Source organism: Malaclemys terrapin, chromosome 7 (genome assembly GCF_027887155.1).
Source record: "Malaclemys terrapin pileata isolate rMalTer1 chromosome 7, rMalTer1.hap1, whole genome shotgun sequence".
Lineage (NCBI taxonomy): Eukaryota > Metazoa > Chordata > Testudines > Emydidae > Malaclemys > Malaclemys terrapin.
The window spans coordinates 55,310,097-55,328,147 of record NC_071511.1 but is presented as its reverse complement, the minus strand read 5'-3'; the positions used below and the strand labels follow the sequence as shown (position 1 = coordinate 55,328,147).

At 47.4% G+C, this 18,051-nt stretch overlaps 2 protein-coding genes across 5 annotated transcripts in view; both read right to left on the bottom strand.

Moving 5' to 3' along the window:
* Window positions 1-4,240, bottom strand: part of LOC128841104 (neurotrypsin-like) — a 35,018-nt gene extending 30,778 nt beyond the window's left edge. For 3 of the 4 annotated variants that reach the window (XR_008445772.1, XM_054035819.1, XM_054035820.1), the window contains exon 1: window positions 1,901-2,445. Coding sequence is in view for 3 of the 4 variants with exons in the window: in XM_054035819.1 (XP_053891794.1) it covers window positions 1,901-1,972 (72 nt within the window). In the remaining variant the exon portion in view is untranslated. Of the gene's footprint in view, window positions 1-1,900; window positions 2,446-4,171 lie in introns of those variants that run through there. The other variant, XM_054035818.1, reaches the window with a different exon arrangement.
* An 8,061-nt stretch (window positions 4,241-12,301) lies between these two features.
* Window positions 12,302-17,742, bottom strand: CHCHD1 (coiled-coil-helix-coiled-coil-helix domain containing 1). Its single transcript, XM_054034933.1, has 3 exons — window positions 17,562-17,742; window positions 15,572-15,690; window positions 12,302-12,741 (listed from the first exon to the last, which is right to left on the bottom strand). The coding sequence occupies exons 1-3, from the start codon at window positions 17,698-17,700 to the stop codon at window positions 12,628-12,630; spliced, it is 372 nt and encodes a 123-aa protein (XP_053890908.1). The 5' UTR covers window positions 17,701-17,742; the 3' UTR covers window positions 12,302-12,627.
* Between the last annotated feature and the right edge of the window lie 309 nt (window positions 17,743-18,051).

Below are 18,051 nucleotides of genomic sequence, written 5' to 3'. Positions count from 1 at the left end.
AGGACACCCACATACAAAACGATGAGTGTCTATAAGAGGGAACTCAACAGGGCCTTTAAGAAGTGCAATGATACCTCACACCACACTACACCAAACAGGGCCTGACATATTAGGAACAAGCACAAGGGATATGAAACAAAGCTCTGGGGTTTCTGTGGCTGCTGCCTAGCTCCAGCTGCATACCGTGGTGTGAGCAGATGCTTTCTGGTGGTATCAACACCACTGCTGGCTGGGGGGGTGGAGATCTCCGCTCTGACGTGACCTGGTGCTTTCACAGGGTTTGCAGGCAGGTGTAAGCTCTTCCCAGACCACTGGCAACAGAGTGAGGCAAAGAGACTGAAGTATTTCTGCTAGATCCTCACACTCCAGTTTATTTCTAAATAACCAGCAGCTTTTTACATGAGCAAGGATCACTGAGTTACAGAGTGGGGGCAAGTGTATCTTTAGAAGCCTAGCTATCGGGCAGGGCCGCCCAGAGGGTGGGGCAAGTGGGGCAATTTGCCCCAGGCCCCGGGCCCCATGGGGGCCCCCATAAGAATATAGTATTCTATAGTATTGCAACGTTTTTTTATGGAAGGGGCCCCCAAAATTGCTTTGCCCCAGGCCCCCTGAATCCTCTGGGCGGCCCTGCCATCGGGAGCTGTTCTCACTCTCTCTTTTTACTGGAGCTGCCATGGTTTCATCTCTCTCAGCTTCACCTCTCATTCTGTAAAGAGGGGAGAGAACAATTTGTGATTGAAGCTAATTCTTTGGCTGTACTAAAGACTCTGGGCCACATCCATCTTTGGAGTAAACTGAGGCAATTCCCATTGGTTTTAACAGGGGTCAGACCTGCTTATGCCAGAACTGAATCTGATCAGCAGGTGCTGTTGACAATGGGACAGCATCAAGATCACCCCAGAAAAGCCAGACCTGAAATTCTAGACCAGAAATGTATCAATGACATTTTTGGAAATGCCAGATCAGCTGGGACAAGGAGGGGGATTTGTGTGTGTGGGGGGGTGTACGTGTGTGTGTGTGTAGACAGCAGTTAGATTTTTACACTCCATTGAGCAGGGAGCCTCTCTCTCTCTCTGTATCATACAGCACTGAGCCCACACAATGGAGAGTAAACTAACAATACTTTGCACTTTTATAGCGACAGTCATGTGAAGATCTCAAAGCACTTTACAGAGATGGGAATGACTCTCCCCATTTCAGAGCCGGGCAAGCTGAGCCACAGGAGTCCTGTGCTTGTCCAAGCTCCCACAGCAAGACAGGTGACAGAACCAGAATCCATGTCTCCCAACTCCCTGCTCCCACAGGATGTGTATGCCCAGGCCAGTCTGCATGTGATAGGCTGGATTAATAATGGACCGTGTGGACAATTGATCCACCACAACTTGGAGACTGACCATGAAGGAAGGGACTGCAGTCCAGACCCATGGAGCAATGTGCTCCTCCCAAAGCCCTCTCACCAAAGACTGGTCCCCTTAGCAGGGTCAATCCCCCCACATTTTAGCACGAGTGCAAATACCCTGTCCTACATTCTTGGCACCAGGTCCATGTAGCTATAAATTATCAGTCCACAACAGTAATAGCTGAGATCAATCTATCGGCAATGGGCAGAGACAAAGAGACCCTCCTGCTTTGGTCACTGCAGAGCTTGAGAAAACATGAGCCAAAGCAGCTGCACCCCATGCACCCTGCTCAGCTTCCTGTGGGTTGTTTTTTCTGATTATGCATTTACAGAGGCAAAAGAAGATAAATAGCCCTCCTTCCAGCATAAACCCTCTGGTCCAGGGACAGAAGATACCGGGGTGCTTCAGAGAGCATATTTGCTAAGTGGAATGTCCACTTGCACAGGATATTAAAAAGCCATGTGACATTATAGGGAGATATACAATAAAAAATCTCCTACCTCCACACATCTGAGGCAGGGTAACAAACTCAGCAGCAGGATCAGGCACCTGAGAGCTTTGGGAAGCTCCATTCTTCTTCCTGAACAAAGTGGGCAGAAGCTTCTTCAGGCTTCACATTCTCGCTGCTGCTGGGCTCAGCTGCCTCCTCCTCTCCCTCCTTCCCTTGTTCTATTTCCCAGGGAGCAGGGCTGGAGCAGCACAGCACTGGAAGGATCTGTACAGCACAACTCCGTCGTTTCGATGCAGGGAAGGGAAGGAAGGGAATGAAAGCTCACAGCAGCAGCTTGTGATTTTGCTTTCTTCTTTCTTCTATTTCCTTGTTCTGGAGTGAGGGGAAGAGAATGTGTCCTGAGAATTTCTGATCCACCTTCAAAAACAGCAGGAGGCAAGTGCAGACGGGCAGGGTACAGCCTTCAGCCTTCCAGGCTGCTTCCACACCTCATCTCTCTCTGCCTCCTACCCTAGCTCTCTCCCCTCCCTCTTTCTTGCTGTCCCAGCCTCTTTTTTTGCTCTAGGTATGCATCTCTCTTTAGTGCAAGCCTCCTTCTCTTCCCCTGCCTACCTTGCTGCCTAACCCAGCAGTTCTCTCCTCTCTTGACACTTCCCTCCTTTCCCCCACTGATTCTTCTCTCTTCCTCATCTCTCTCCTGCCTGCAAGGGACTGGTGGAACTGGGTGGAAGATTTGGAACTCCCAGCTAGAAAAATTCCAGCAATAAAACTGAAGGTGTGGGGGGAAATCCTTTGTGTGCTTGCATGAGATTATGTCTTGAAGAAACTGGACTTTATCCTCCAACCTCTGTCTTCTTGCTCAACCACCTGCAGCTCCCTGAGAACACCCTCTTCTCTGGTCTCTGAACCCAGGGAAATCAGAGACAGAGCATTTCAGGTTAAGACGTCTCCTAAGAGAACAGCATAGGTGACAGGGAACTCTCAGTGGATAACCCCCACCCCAATTCGAGGGTGTTCCCATTGCTGGTCTGCCAGATCCTGATCACCTCCAAGTAGGGTGACCAGACAGCAAATGTGAAAAATCGGGACGAGGGTGGGGAGTAATAGGAGCCTATATAAGAAAAAGACCCAAAAATCGGGACTGTCCCTATAAAATCAGGACATCTGGTCACCCTACCTCCAAGGTTCATCTTTTCAGCCAAGCATTTCTTTAACCTTGGGCTAAGGCTGGAAAGTTGTTTCCACTTGGTGGGTGGGGGTGCTTAGTAGGGGATAAGACCCAAAGAGCAGCCTTAAGCCAGAAGCACTGGTGTCTAGCACTAAGTGTCAGCTGGCCTGACCAGCTCAATGTACCCCAACTCGCTACTGTTATCATCTGCATCTCGAAGATGTCAAGTAATAAAACTAACAGCTCATTGATGATTAATCTTCGTGTGTAACGTATGTACAGTCAACCCACAAATAATTACACAGAGCTGCTGGAATTATGATTAAAATGTGTTTAAACCAGGCATGTCGGGGGGAGTTAATAAAGAGGGTTTTTCCCAGACACAGGAATGCAGTTCTGCCTGATGGAATGGGTCTCCCATATAAATGGAGCAAGGTGTGACCAAAGACAAGGAAACGCACATTGGCATGCCAAACTCAATTAAAAACTCTCTGATTATGTAAATTTGTTTTACGTTTTCTCTAAACCAGCCCAGTACTCTGACTGACTTGAAGAGATTGTTAGCTCCAGCCAAGCTCACAAGATGGTGTTTCTGGCTCTTTAAAGGAGCAGCAAACTAAATAACTTTGTTGAGCATTCCAGAAGAGGGCTGGACATTGCTGGAGCCAGTTTTAGGGAAATCTAGGACTACAGGAGGTGTTGGAATCACTCTTCAAACAGTAACTGGACAGGGGAAGGCAGGGTAGGACCTGCAGGTTTGCTGGCTCTTGGAGTCCGCAGCAGCACAGCATTGAAGGCATCCAGAGTTGCAGGGCAGGCGGTGACACAACCCCTCACTAGTCTGGGTGGAACCCCAAATTGTCACAGGGGTTGGCTGTTATTGCTGCCCACTATGGGCAGTGCTAGTCAATTTATTTATACACCCCTTAATGTTTATCATTAATAAATATAAGCAGAGGGCCTGCTTCCCTGTCCACTTCCCAGTTTCTGTTGAGTGGATCCATTTGACATAGTTCAGGAATTTTAAGTGTCTTTACACCTTCTATGTGCTGCTCTCAGTTCAATGCAATGGACATTCCCTATAACTGTACTTTTTTATTCTTCAGGAATTAACTCTTTTGGGATTTTGCAGCATGGAAATGTGGAATTCACCTTAGAAAAGAGTTCGTCTTGCATCTCAAAAGGGGAAAATCCACTAGTCCACTGGATAAGATTTCCAGGAGACCTTCAACACAAAAACATGGAACAGGCTGTTGAAGTCCCTCTTGACTGGATGCAAAGCCTCTTTCTCTCTCCCTGCTCGTTACCAGCAATCATTGATTCCAGTCTTGCTGGTTTGTCTCATCCACAATTGCTTATCAAATGCAATGCAATGCTGTTAGAAGATGGGAGGAGGGAGCAGTTGCTGTTGGGTGGATCCTACTGCAGTGTGCGCTGGGCATTGCTTGTCTGGCCAAGAATTGCAATCATTTAATTGGGAACAAATCTCTGAACTGACAGCACTAAGCAAGCAGACAGAGAAGCAGAAGGCAGACAAGAAGAGAGGCTGAAACCAGAGCCTCACCCTAGTGGGCTCTAGGGTGACCAGATGTCCCGATTTTATAGGGACAGTCCCGCTATTTGGGGCTTTTTCTTATATAGGCTCCTATTACCCCCCCCCCCATCCCGTCCCGATTTTTCACACTTGCTGTCTGGTCATCCTAGTGGGCTCTGCCCCTAGCAGGGCCCTGCTACAGAAAGCAGCAGTGGCAGGGAGGGGAAGAGAAGAAAGGAATTTCAGCATGGGCGGCTGGTGAACCGGCCATTGGGGGAGGCTAACCCCCAGCCCGTCCCCTTCTGCCGGAGGCCCCGCCTCTCCCCTTTTGCCCCTTCCTCCCCCACAGGAGCCCAGAGCACCCCCACTGCAGCTGACACCCCTGCCCCAGCCGAGCTCCCCCAGCCCCGGAGTGCCACGCGCTCGGGCATAGGGTTGCCAACATTCTAATTGCACAAAACCGAAACTCCCTGCCCCGCCCTTTCCCTGAGATCCCACCCTCCACTCACTACATTCCCTCTTCCTCAGTGGCTTGCTCTCCCCCACCCTCACTCACTTTCACTGGGCTGGCAAGGGGTTGGAGTGAGGGGGTGAGGGCTCCGGCTGGGGGTGCAGGCTCTGGAATGGGGCTGGGAATGAGAGGTTTGGGGTGCAGGAGAGGGTTCCAGGCTGGGGGTGGGGCTGAGGGATTTGGAATGTGAGAGAGAGCTGCGGGTTGGGGCAAGGGGTTAGGGTGTGGGAGGGAGTACGGGTTCTGGGGTGGGTCCGGGAATGAGGGATTTGGAGTGCAGGAGGGGGCTGTGGGTTGAGGCAGCGGGTTGGGGTGCAGAGGGGTGAGGGCTCCGGCTGGGGGTACAGGCTCTGGGGTGGGGCTGGGGATGAGGGCTTTGGGGTGCAGGAGGGGGCTCCGGGTTTGGGGGGGCTCAGGGCTGGGGAGGGGGTTGGGACTCGGGGTTGGGGTGTGGGCTTACCTCGGGCGGCTCCTGGTAAGTGGGGCTAAGGCAGGCTCCCTAACTGTCTTGACTCCACGCTGCGCCCCGGTAGCGGCCAACAGGTCCAGCTCCTAGGTGGGGGGAGGTGGGGACCTGGAGGTTCCACCTGCTGCTCTCACCCGCAGGCACCACCACCCAGCTCCCATTGGCTGCAGTTCCCGGCCAATGGGAGTGTGGAGCCAGTGCTCAGGGCGGAGGCAGTGCCCAGAGCCGGACCTGCTGGCCGCTTCCGGGGTGCAGCGCAGTGCCAGGACAGGAAGGGACTAGCCTGACTTCGACCTGCAGCACCGCCGACTGGACTTTGAATGGCCCGGTCGGCGGTGCTGACCAGAGCCACCAGGGTCCCTTTTCGACTGGACATTCCAGTCGAAAACCAGACGCCTGGTAACCCTAGCCGGGCAGCACGACTGCAGAGCCTCCAGCCCCAGATCACTAGGTGGGTGGCGTCGCCCCAGCCAGCCTGGGCCATGGAAGAGGGGGTCTGGGGGCAGAGTGTGGGCGGGGCCACGCCTGGCTATTTGGGGAAGTTCAGCCTCCCCCGGCCTACAATACTCACTGCCCATGGATTTCAGAGTTCTAGGGCTGCTTTTATTAATGCAAGCTGAGGGGAGGAGTGTGCTCAAACTGAGCGAGTAAAACGGCAACTCAGTCCTTGGGGCACTCCACTTGATACCGGTTGCCAACTAGACATGGAGTCATTGATCAGTTCCTGTTGAGCCCAACGATCTAGAGACAATGAGACACTTGAACTTGCAGCATGTGCCTCTCGCAATGGACTGTTATCAGGGCTACAATTTCACTCTTGTTGAGACCTGACACTATTTTAATTTGGCAACTGCATCAAGGATACAAACATGTGGTAGCAAATGAAACTGACTTTGGCCATTGGAAGCCTTTGGGTTTTGCCCATCTGCCCTTTCCCTACCCACCAGAACACACCATTTTGTACTCTGCTGCTGTCCAAGTGAGCTCAGGGATGTCCATACAGGAAAGTTTTACCAGTTGTACCCGAGTAATTACAGTGGTATCATTAAACCACTATAGTATTTCAGGATTACTCCCCCTGTGGACACCTTTATTTCAGATAAGAGTGGCTTTTTCAGCTTGGTTGTCCAAAATGACAAACTAAACTGAAAAGGGCCATTTTATACTAAAATAAGTGTCCAAATGGGAGGAGAGGGGGCTATACAAGTTAAAGTCCTCACCTTACTTTATAACTTTCCCGTGTAGACAAGACCTAACTAGGTGAAAATCACCTCAGTCCAGTGTGTATCTGTAGAGAAATCCCACCCCCTTTGATGAAAGCACATCCCTTGGTCCCTTTGTGGGACAAACCTTTCAGCCATAGCCAGCAGACTAGAATCCCTCCAGAGCCAACCTACCCATGCTGCTCCTATATGATCTGCACTGACCCCTCTGAGCAAGGAAAAGCTTTCCCTTCCCCTGCAGTGCTATTGGCCTGAGGAGCTGATCCTGGTCTCCTCCATAGTAGTGGCAAGCAGTAACCATAGCACTGATGAACTGCCCCCACACTGCACATTGCTCTGCCCCCACAGAGACAGAGTTATCCTTCCCTTTGACCTATTTGTGGGCACTGAATGAGCACAGCTCAGGATTAAGGTCTTCCCCTTAGAGGTGCAACATCCCTGTGATGGGTTTCCCCTGGGGTGCCACTTGGAATTGGGGTACCACTGAGCCCGCCTGTCCCACCAGCTGGGCTCCCTTCACATTGTAGTGCTGAGGCAAATCAGCCAAGCCCTCAGGCTTTACCAGCACACAAACAGGTAGGAACATGCCTAGCTGCAGTTTCACACAGATGCGGAGATCAGCTCTGCATGAGAAAGCTCACCTAAGGAATTGCCCAGCACTCAAGTGCATACGCCCTCTGGAATGTAAACCCAAAATTATATCATCTTGTGAGGCACAGATAACTATGCAGCGTAAGCTCATTGAAATTCGTCCCCTTCCTCAATGTGAAGGGAGATTGATTTAGTTGGGGATTGGTCCTGCTTTGAGCAGGGATGACCTCCTTAAGTCCCTTCCAACCCTGATATTCTATGATTCTAAGATATGCACAGCCTTTTGTCCCCCCTCCCCATTATGAATTCCACAAACTGGTTTTAGAGAAAACAAAAACACGTTTATTAACTACAAAAGATAGATTTTGAGTGAGTATAAGGGATAGCAAATAGATCAAAACAGATTACCTAGCAAATGAAACAAAACACACAAGCTAAGCTTAATATTCTAAAGAAACTGGTTATAACTAGCAAATTCTCACCCTAAAATGTTGTTTTAGGCAGATTGCAGAGGTTCTTGAAGGCAAACTGCTCTTGCTTGCAGCTTAAAACTCCAGGTATTTCTTTCACAGACAAGACACCCTCCAGTCTAGGTTCAATCCTTTCTTCCCCAGTTCAGTCTTAGGCAGTCATCTTGGGCAGGCAGACAATGAAGAAGGAACCATGATTATGTCATTCCCCTGCCTTAAATAGATTTTACATATGGCAGGAATCCTTTGTCTTACAGTGTGATTCCCACCTCCCACCCCCGTCAGTGGAAAAGTACTAATTTTATCATGGAGTCCAGTATCAGGAGACATGATCACATGGCCCTGCAGCCATAACTCAGTCTATTTACAGCATACACAGGAAGGCTTTCCAGGAAGGTGGGAGATTAGGTCTTTGAAGATGCTATCATTTTTCCTGATGGCCCTTTCCAGCCAGCAATCTAGACTGATTGTATTCTGTCTCATGGGCATTCACCAGGTGTAAACACATTTGTAATAGGTGCATAGACCTAACTTCAGATACCAAAATGATACATGCATACAAATGATGATCATATTCAGTAAATCATAACCTTTCCAATGATATCTCACACAACCCATCTTGCATAAAATACATCTTAGATATGCTATAATCACATTATAACTATTTCTCTGAAGAATATGGGGCGTAGTGTCAATCTCAATCCCCCTTTGTGAAGAAGGAAGGAGGTGGAATTGCTTTCTGCTGCTGCCGTAGTGTCAAATCCTGTTCATATGGAAGTCAACGGCAAGACTCCTCCTGACTTCATTGCCTCAAGCTTTGGGACTTAGGCTGTCTATACTGGTAATTGAATGACAAAACTTTTGTCTTTCAGAGGTGTTTCCCCTCCCCCAAAAAATACAAAAGTTTTGCCATGACAAGTGCCAGTGTGAATAGCGCGTTGTCGTCAGGAGCACTCTCCTGCTGACAACTCAAATGCTGGTCTTTGGGGGTGGAAGTTTTATGTCGGCAGGAGAGCAGACAAACAGCGGCTACACTGCATGACTTTTAGCAACACAGCTGTAGCAACAAAAGCTGGGTAGTGTAGACATAGCCTTAGTCCCTCATTCTTGTGGGCTCAGCACAGAGAACATCATTTGTTTAAAGATCAGGAAATGTCACTGACTTCATATTCTTGAGAGGCAATCTTTTACTTCCTCAGTAATGTGGAGGTCACACACCCTAACACAGGAGCTGTACACCCCCGCTCCCCAACCTCCTCATCTATGTGCTTGTAACTAATCGAGCAAGTTAATCCAGATCAGCTTTGCTGCCTGAACCATAACTGTAGTGCAGTGGATTTCCCGGTGACTGTTATTTGGGTGGGTGGATAGCAGGGAGAGAAGAGAATGTTTAGCAGCCAAAGAGTCAAGTTACTCTCTTCCTTCTAAGACTCTAGTGATATGAATGTGCGGTGGGGATGTCAAGGGATATCCCCTCCCACAAGAAAGAGGTTGAAGCACGAAGGTATTAAAATAAATCTGAATAATCACACCTATTATTTAGCAAGTCCACACTATATCAATACAGACCCCGTTGGCACGGTGCCCAGAAGTCAGTGAGCCTACAAGTTACAGGCATTACCTTAGGCCTTTTTTTTTTTTTTTTTAAATATTACTCACACCCATCAAAGGTAGAACGGGTGCAAGAAGAAAGTTACCCCATGCCTTCATGTCTGTGTACTCCTCAGGAATTCTGAATGATTTCCTGCCTCCTATGAGATCACTGTTTGTGTTCAGGGAAGTAAAGAGATACACCTCTTGCCTCCTCCATACACCTTATATGATAAAATGATAAGAGGAATTTAAGAGCGCAATCATGCCCAGAGCTGGTGATAGCCAGGCTGTAAGGTGAGTAGAAGAAACAGGGAGAATAAGATCAAGGAATTCCAACAGGTTTGCTTAAATCCTATAAATCTTACTTAGAGAGGGAAAAACAGATAAGTAAACTTTCATTTAATTATCACTTTCCCCACTTCCCTACTATGAAGGTGAGGCACTCTTGAGAAAGTCTGTGGTGCTACATGGAGCAACAGAATCTAACACGTACATCCAGCTTCCATAATCCAGCAATATCACCAGCATCATCCAGCAGTGCTGTACATCATCCAGCAGTGCTCCCACAGAACTCATTAAGAGGAGATAATCATCCTCTGCACAGTTGCACACAGTAAGCATCCCAGGGACTTTTTCTGTTAGTGAGCAAGTAAATGTCTCAACACCCCAGACACTCTGCTTAATTACAAGTGTAATAGTCAGATAGAGGGTGATCACAGCAGCTATAACTGCCCAGGACATAGTCAGCATCAACACTTAATGATCACAGCATCAAATCCAGAGCCAAGTGAACTGTCAAAAGTAGTTTTTAAACAAATAACAAGTATTGTAATGCCTAAGTGCATTAATGGAAAAGAAAAAAAAAAACAGCACATTCCATACTTTAGCAACTGTAAGATCCAAGTGTGGCATACTATGGCTATGGTAAAGATATAGCAGAGATTGAAATGATCAGAGAAGGCAACTACATCAGTGACAAGCACTGCATATTTACTAATGCAACTGTAAAATCAGGGATTAGTTAGCATGGAACATACAGTTAAAGTCACTTGAATGAATTATTTGAGATGAAGGGTGAAGGAAAAAAAACAAAAAAAACCCCAAAACACTGATGAGTTCCCTCTTTTTCACCCTATCCTGTAATAAAAGGCTATTTGTTGATGTTCATATCAGATACATTTAGAACAAGATACTTGTCTCTCCACCTGAGTAAGGGGCATGAGGCTATGCTCAATACTAAAGGTTTTAGAGTACAGAATAGACAGACCAGTCAGGGGGAGAGGTGATCTGAGAATTCACAGCCTCTTTGCTCTCAGCTTAGTGCACATTCTATTTAACCAAAGGGTATTTGAGTGTTGTGGGCCAAGGAGACCAACCCTGAAATGCAGAATGCACCACAAAATCCAGGCCAGGTGAGAGATGTGCCCTTATACACAGAACTTCCTCCCTGAACCAACAGGTAGGGACATCATCCTCTTTCTCTTTCAGATTCCTCTTCAAGACCCATGATACCAACAAGTAATGTCTGCCATCTTATACTGGCTAGGCTGTGGGACAATCCAATGCAACCAATGATCATGAATTTATAGTTAGAGAAAACCACAATTTGGAACTATCAGACTGAACAAAAATTCTCCAGTGGGAAGGGCACCAGACTGGGAATTGGGGACCTTGTTTCAATTCCTCACTCTGTCCTGCTGTGTCATCTTTGATAAGTCAATTTGCCATTCTGTTCCTGCTTCCTCTCTCACTACTTGTTTTGTCCTGTCCATGTGGAGTGTAAGCTGATTGGGGCAGGGTCTGTCTGTAAATAAAGTGTATAGCACAACAGGGACCTGATCTTGGTTGCGGCCTCTAGGCACTACTGTAATACAAGTAACAGCAGAAACGAATTTAGGTAACATTATCTTATTACTGGTTTCAGAGTAGCAGCCGTGTTAGTCTGTATCCGCATTATCTTATTACTGTTACATCTGTGCTATGCCCCCTCCCTCTTTCTATTGTCCACTAAGGCCATGTCTATACATGCAGTGCTGCAGCGACCCAGTTGTACCAATACAGCTGCGTGACTGCAGCGCGTCTGGTGAAGACGCTTTATGTTGACGGAAGAACGCTCTCTCATTGGCATAAAAAAACCCACCTCTGTGAGCGGCAGAAGCTATGTCGGTGGGAGAAGCTCTCCCGTCGCCATAGTGCTGTGAACGAGCACTTATGTCGATGTAACTTATGTCGCTCAGGGGAGTGGTTTATTCACACCCCTGAGTGACATAAATTATGTCAACTATAATAAGCTATCCAGGCCAGGTCTTCTTGTGTGAAGTTACCATACGACAGCTAAGAAGAACAGAGCATGGCAAACCCTTTGTTTTTCTCCCCTGAAAAGCAGGTGGTCTAAACTAGAAGTGCCTTGGTGGAAGTCACATTTGATATCTTCCCCACCAATATATTCTGTGGTAAAAAGGGGGAAGGGATAGCTCAGTGGTTTGAGCATTGGCCTGCTAAACCCAGGGTTCTGGTTCAATCCTTGAGGGGGCCATTGAGGGATCTGCGAAAAAAAAAGAAATCTGTCTGGGGAGTGGTCCTGCTTTGAGCAGGGGGGTGGACTAGATGGCCTCCTGAGGTCCCTTCCAACCCGGATATTCTATGAAAAAAGGATGCTACTCTGGGAGTTGGTCCTGGATTTGTGTCATTCTTCATAGATTAATGGAAGGTCCAAAATTGACAAGGGCTAAGAGAAGAAAGATTAATAGACATCTGGTGAAGCACACCTTTACCATTCTCATCAATTGTAAGTTAACTCAATTTTGGGTCACAAACCAGCAACTCAAGTCAGGCAGGAGGCTTGCTGTAGAGTCTGCATGTACTAACACACACAAGAACTGTTCACATCCTAGTTGTGAAAACAATTCATTTATTTCATTCCTTAGAAGGCTTTATTTCACAATGAAGCAAGACTCAAGACCACATTATGGGTGATTGAATAACCCTTAGCAAACATCCATCCTGTCATCACAAAACCCTGTGACCCCATAGAACAATCTCAACTAATGGAGAAAGTGACCCACCCCCAAAGAAATGTTCAAGTCAAGAACCCCCGAGGAATGCTGACAGCCCACTATCAGCCCCAAATGCTCGCTGATCACTACTTTTAACTCCTTCTCCAAAGAGGATACCAGCTTTAGCTACTGGTCTCCAGTTACTTGGGAAAGCAAGTCTTCCTTTAAAAATCATCTGTGATATTAGGGAACCTTCTCAACAGTTTGTTCACTGTCTTTGGAGATAAATTTCCCATCTGGCCCAGGGACTCCTGTTTAAGTCTTTCCTTGTGCTCCACCTGAAACACAAAGAATTAGCCTCCTTTATTTGCTGAAGTGATTCATACACATACCCCAGCCATACTTCTAATGATACAGTCATTTCAAAAGCATACCATCTGCCCACTGAGTGAGAGTTATGGTACCAATTGCCAGGATAATCCTAAGGATTGCTTTCAGAAGCCAGTGACTGCTGTCTATTTGAAATGCAGCAGTAGTTGAAGTTGTGTTGGTCCCAAGATATTAGAGAGACAAGGTGGGTGAGGTAATAGCTTTTATTGGACCAACTTCTGTTGGTGAGAGAGACAAAACTTTCAAGCCACACAGAACTCTTCTTCAGATGTGGGAAAAGTACTCTGAGCATCACAGCTAAATGCAAGATGGATCAGACTATTTAGTGTATGTAGCTAGCATATAATCTAAGAGACCATTCAAGGTTGATTCAATGATCAACACCCCCCCACAATGCACCTTGTAAGATCCATGGATCCCGCACATGCCAATCACAACATGTGGTGTACCTCATCCAGTGCACTAAATGCCCCAAATAAGAACTATGTGGGTGAAACCAGACAATCACTACGCTCTTGAATGAAGTCACACAGGAAAATGAAAAAACAAAAGCACCCCATCACCTGTGAAGCAATCACTCTATATCTGACCTATCAGCCCTCACCCTCAAAGGAAGCACAACACTTTCAAAAGACGAGCCTGGGAGCTTAAATTCATAATTGCTAGACACTAAAAATCAGCCTTAAGAGACACACTGGATTTATGGTTTACAACAGCAGTTGTCAAACTTTAGCAACCCGAGGACCCCCATTTTGATTTTAAAAATTTCAGGTGCCCCCAAGCCCCCAGCTCAGCCCCAGACCCCACCCCTACTCCACCCCTTCCCCCAAGGCCCCACCCCTTTCTACCCCCTCCCCATTCCCTTCCAGCATCTCCTGCATGCCAGGGAACAGTGTGCAGGAGGCACTGAGAGGGAGGGGGAAGTTGAGGGAGAGAGGGGGAAGAGTTAAAGAGCGGGGGGCCTGCAGACCCCCTGGAGTAGCCTCCCAGACCCCAGTTTGAGAAACGCTGGTTTACAATCTGTAACCCACTAACCCCCCTTTTAATCCTATGACTGCAGAGGAGTTAATGGACCACTCTACTTGAATGGTTCCTCAGAATATGTGCTAATTACTTATGCTAAACAATCTGTTCCATCTTGCATTTAGCTGTGCTGCTGAGAGTACCTTTTCCACACCTGAAGAGGAGCTCTGTGTGGCTTGAAAGCTTCTCTCTCTCCCCAACAGAAGTTGGTCAAATAAAAGATTACCTCACCCACCTTGTTTCTCATTTGAAATTATGAAGTTAAAGAGCACTGTCAACTTAAAAAAAAATCCCAAACAGCTTTCAATATTTTAGTTTACTACTGTTATAAGTAACTTCTAGGTTTACTGAAACAGTACCAGTGTGGGAGTTAAAAATATTGTTCTCTATTTTTCAATTTGTTTACTTTGGAATTTGACATGCTTCATATCTAGTCAGTTTCCTGTTTATGCAGATCTTTCACACAGTAGAGTAGAATGACTTAAAGGCAAGTAGAACAGGAGTAATTGTGGCACCTTAAAGGCAAGTGTAGTACATAAAAATAGTTTTAGGAGGGTTTTTTTAATACTGACTAGATTTCAAATTTAATGTGTTCCTTTAAGTAAGAACACAGTCTTACTATGTCTATGCTTTACTTTACTACTTTTGGATCCTCCACTTTCTCCAGATTTCTCAGTTTTCACCTCCGTGGGGTCCTCATCACCCTGTGAAGTACGTTTTGGCTTCTTCCCCATGACCACAAGGATGGCTCTATAAGACTTCTGAATTTTCATTACCATTTTCAGTACCAGAAGGTTTGGATTTCCATTGCTCTCCAGTGACAGATTAAGACCACCTATCCTACCACTACTCATGAAAGTGAATGTTTCTGAAGCCCAGGGTCAGATTGAGCAGGTACTGTCTGGTACACTGTACTAACACCAGTTGTCTATCAGCTCCAGTATTTCTGAAGTAACTGAACTTTTTTTTTTTTAAATAAAATTTCTAATCTTTATAGTTGAAAAAAGCCCCAAAACAACATAACAAACCTTATAACCGTCCATCATAGTTTAACTGTCTGAAGACAGTTTGGGCATAATGGTTTTAATAGACAAAACTGCCTTATGCATCCCAGTGAGTTGTTTACTATGAAGACAGTCAAGCAGAAAAAAATCCAGCTATTCTGGGATTCGTGGGCAGAGCTTGGAGTCCAGTTCCACTGCCTTCTCAATCTGCCCCCTGTGTTGCACAGACATTCACGCATCTTTAGGAACCAACATTAACTCGCAAGTTTAAAAAGCAGATTAATCAGTCTGCAGCTCACTCTATTAGGGCTAATGGCAGGCCCAGAACTAATAGCACAGATTACTGTACATCATTTGCACCAAGACTTTTACACCCCTCATTCAAAACTATCTCTTGGTGCAGAGGGGAAAAATGTTTTCTATATCTCCACTACTGTAGAGTCCATAGTTATCAGACTATAACGGACATCAAAACCCCCTTTTATATTTTACTCAATATCTGTTTAGTTTGAAAGTGCACCTGCTGTACTCATCAAAGGTTGGTAAACACGTAACTACTCACATCCAAATGCTCTCCAACACACAAGAAGCAATGCGTGTCTTATCTAATGTGGATCATCTCCCTCCCCCAGATCAGTACACTACAAATTAAATTGCACAGTGAGTGTCCTTGGCACTATTACGAGACTAATTGAAGGCGGCTTCCTCCCTCCCGCCACTAATTTAGGACAACCAAAGAGACTTTAATTACATCTGTCTTTGCCACACAATCATAGAATGTCTGGATTTCCTTGGCACAAGCTGAATCGTTGAACTCATTCTGCTTCCAGCAAGCCATCAGTAATGATATCTCTGTAGTACACGTTGCCTCTGGAAGGAAGAAATACTGCAGTAAAAAAATCTCAGTTACTCAGGAATATTTCACATTAACAGCCTCTGTGTTGCATAACTCCCAGGAGAGAGAGATAAAACAAGTAGGTGGAGAGAGGGGCAGAGGGGAAGAAGAAAAAAAAAATAAACCACAGGAGAGAAGAAATCTCAGCATCACTTTGCTCACAGCAAGATGCTATGCATCCCTTTCAGTCCAAGGATCTGAGCCATTTCAGTTATCTGATATCCAATCAGTCTTCATGATGTCGACCATTTACATAGTGTTTTGTGCATAACATACTTTACAAACACACATCACTTCTGGATACCCCAGAAACCACCTGAAATTAGGGCCATGATTTGCGGAAGTAACAGTTTGGCCTTCAGCCTTTTGCTATCCATCCAAAGGGGGTTCTTACCAAGTTTCAAAGACACTTTTCTTATGCATATTTTATAAACATTGAGTGAGCACCTATGGGTATTTAATGATCCAAGTGTGGAATTTGCTCCCTCTGACTGTTAGTCCTAGGCCAGGTCACAGTGCAAAATGTTTCAATCAATCATTTGTTTTATGTAGGTCTCTCCATACGGCAGACTGGATGATGGGTGTGGGATGGCTATTATCATTTTTCCTTGCAGACCAGAAAGGTTGATATACAGGCAACAAAAATGATTAGGGGTCTGGAGCACATGACTTATGAGGAGAGGCTGAGGGAACTGGGATTGTTTAGTCTGCAGAAGAGAAGAATGAGGCAGGATTTGATAGCTGCTTTCAACTACCTGAAAGGGGGTTCCAAAGAGGATGGATCTAGACTGTTCTCAGTGGTAGCAGATGCCAGAACAAGGAGTAATGGTCTCAAGTTGCAGTGGGGGAGGTTTAGGTTGGATATTAGGAAAAACTTTTTCACTAGGAGGGTGGTGAAGCACTGGAATGGATTACCTAGGGAGGTGGTGGAATCTCCTTCCTTGGAGGTTTTTAAGGTCAGGCTTGACAAAGCCCTGGCTGGGATGATTTAGTTGGGAACTGGTCCTGCTTTGAGCAGGGGGTTGGACTAGATGACCTCCTGAGATCCCTTCCAACCCTGATATTCTATGATTCTATATGTAATGAACACAGCAGCTGGCACATAAGTAAATCCATTTGTTCATGACTGAATACCAGTGATATCATAGAAGAAACAGCACAAAATAATTTAAATTACTTCTCTTTACATAAGAGCATTTCAGAACATAAGATACTAGATCATTCTTATGGAGCCCCAGCATGTATCAAGCCCTAAATAAATTCTTCATATAAAAGTACCCCCTATTCTCTCCCCAGAGGCAGCTACACTGCACCAGCAGCAACCTCTTTAGTCTAAAGGGGGTTTCAGAAAGATTAAAGGTGATCAGCCTCTGGAAGAGGGAGCATCACCACCCAAACTGGTGTTTATCCACATTTTCATGCTGGCGACTCCTTCTTCAAAGCCAAACATTTTCAGTCACCTTACATTAAAAATGTTTGTTATAGTAAATGTATCAACAACAAGCCTCTCTCCCTTGTGTGTGCGCAGGCACGCACGCTTGGAGCAGCTCACAGACAATACTCCGTGCCCCCCGCCTGCATCCACAGATTCCAGGCCAGGAGGGAGCCCTGTGAGCACCTAACCTAGCCGGGCCCCAGGCTGGGTGACACAGGCCAAAGAAACGGCCCACAAAAATTCCTGGGGCAGAAGCCCGGTCTCCAGCCTGCCAGGGATGGGGACCCCGCCCCGGGGCCTGTTCCGGAGGAGCGAGGTTTGCGTTGCGTTGGATTGTAAGCCACTGCTCAGTGCCTCCCCCCCCCCGGGGTGGGCAGCCGGACACCTGGGTCCCGCCGGCCCCGCACTCACCTCCCAGGCGCAGACGGCGGTTCGCCACCTGGTTGGCCAGCACCAGGGGGCGGGCGGGGCGCACGGCGGGAGCCCGCCGCTGCTGCTGCCTCCCGGCGGCCAAGCGCCTGAGCCAGGCCGGGTACACGGGCGCCACCATGACCCTCGCGACGGGCCGTAAAGTGAGAGAGGCCCAGTCCCACGTGACCCCCGTTCCGACTCGCGAGAAGTGACAGACTCAGCTCCACGCCCATCCCTGCCACAGGGCTGCCGGGCCTCGCTCCGCCCCCTCAGTGCTCCGCAGCGCCCCCTGCCTGCGGCCTCGCGGGGTCCCGCAACGTGCATCCCTGACCCCGCCACTCCCCGCAGCCCTGCCTCGTGCATCCCGCCTGTGTACCCCCTGCCTGCATCCACCCCCGCAGCAGTCCTGCCATGCCCCACCACGTGCATCCCTCCTCTGTGCCCCCACCTGCATCCTTCCACCCCCCACAGCCCTGCTGTGACCCGGCAC

What these genes read in the sequence shown, in the direction of transcription:
- CHCHD1 (XM_054034933.1), bottom strand. Translation starts at nt 17,700, where the DNA reads ATGGTGGCGCCCGTGTACCCGGCCTGGCTCAGGCGCTTGGCCGCCGGG. An exon ending in CCGCCGTCTGCGCCTGGGAG is followed by an intron (nt 15,691 to 17,561) that starts GTGAGTGCGGGG and finishes TCTTCCTTCCAG; the next exon opens with AGGCAACGTGTACTACAGAG. An exon ending in ATTGTGTGGCAAAGACAGAT is followed by an intron (nt 12,742 to 15,571) that starts GTAATTAAAGTC and finishes TTTGTGTTTCAG; the next exon opens with GTGGAGCACAAGGAAAGACT.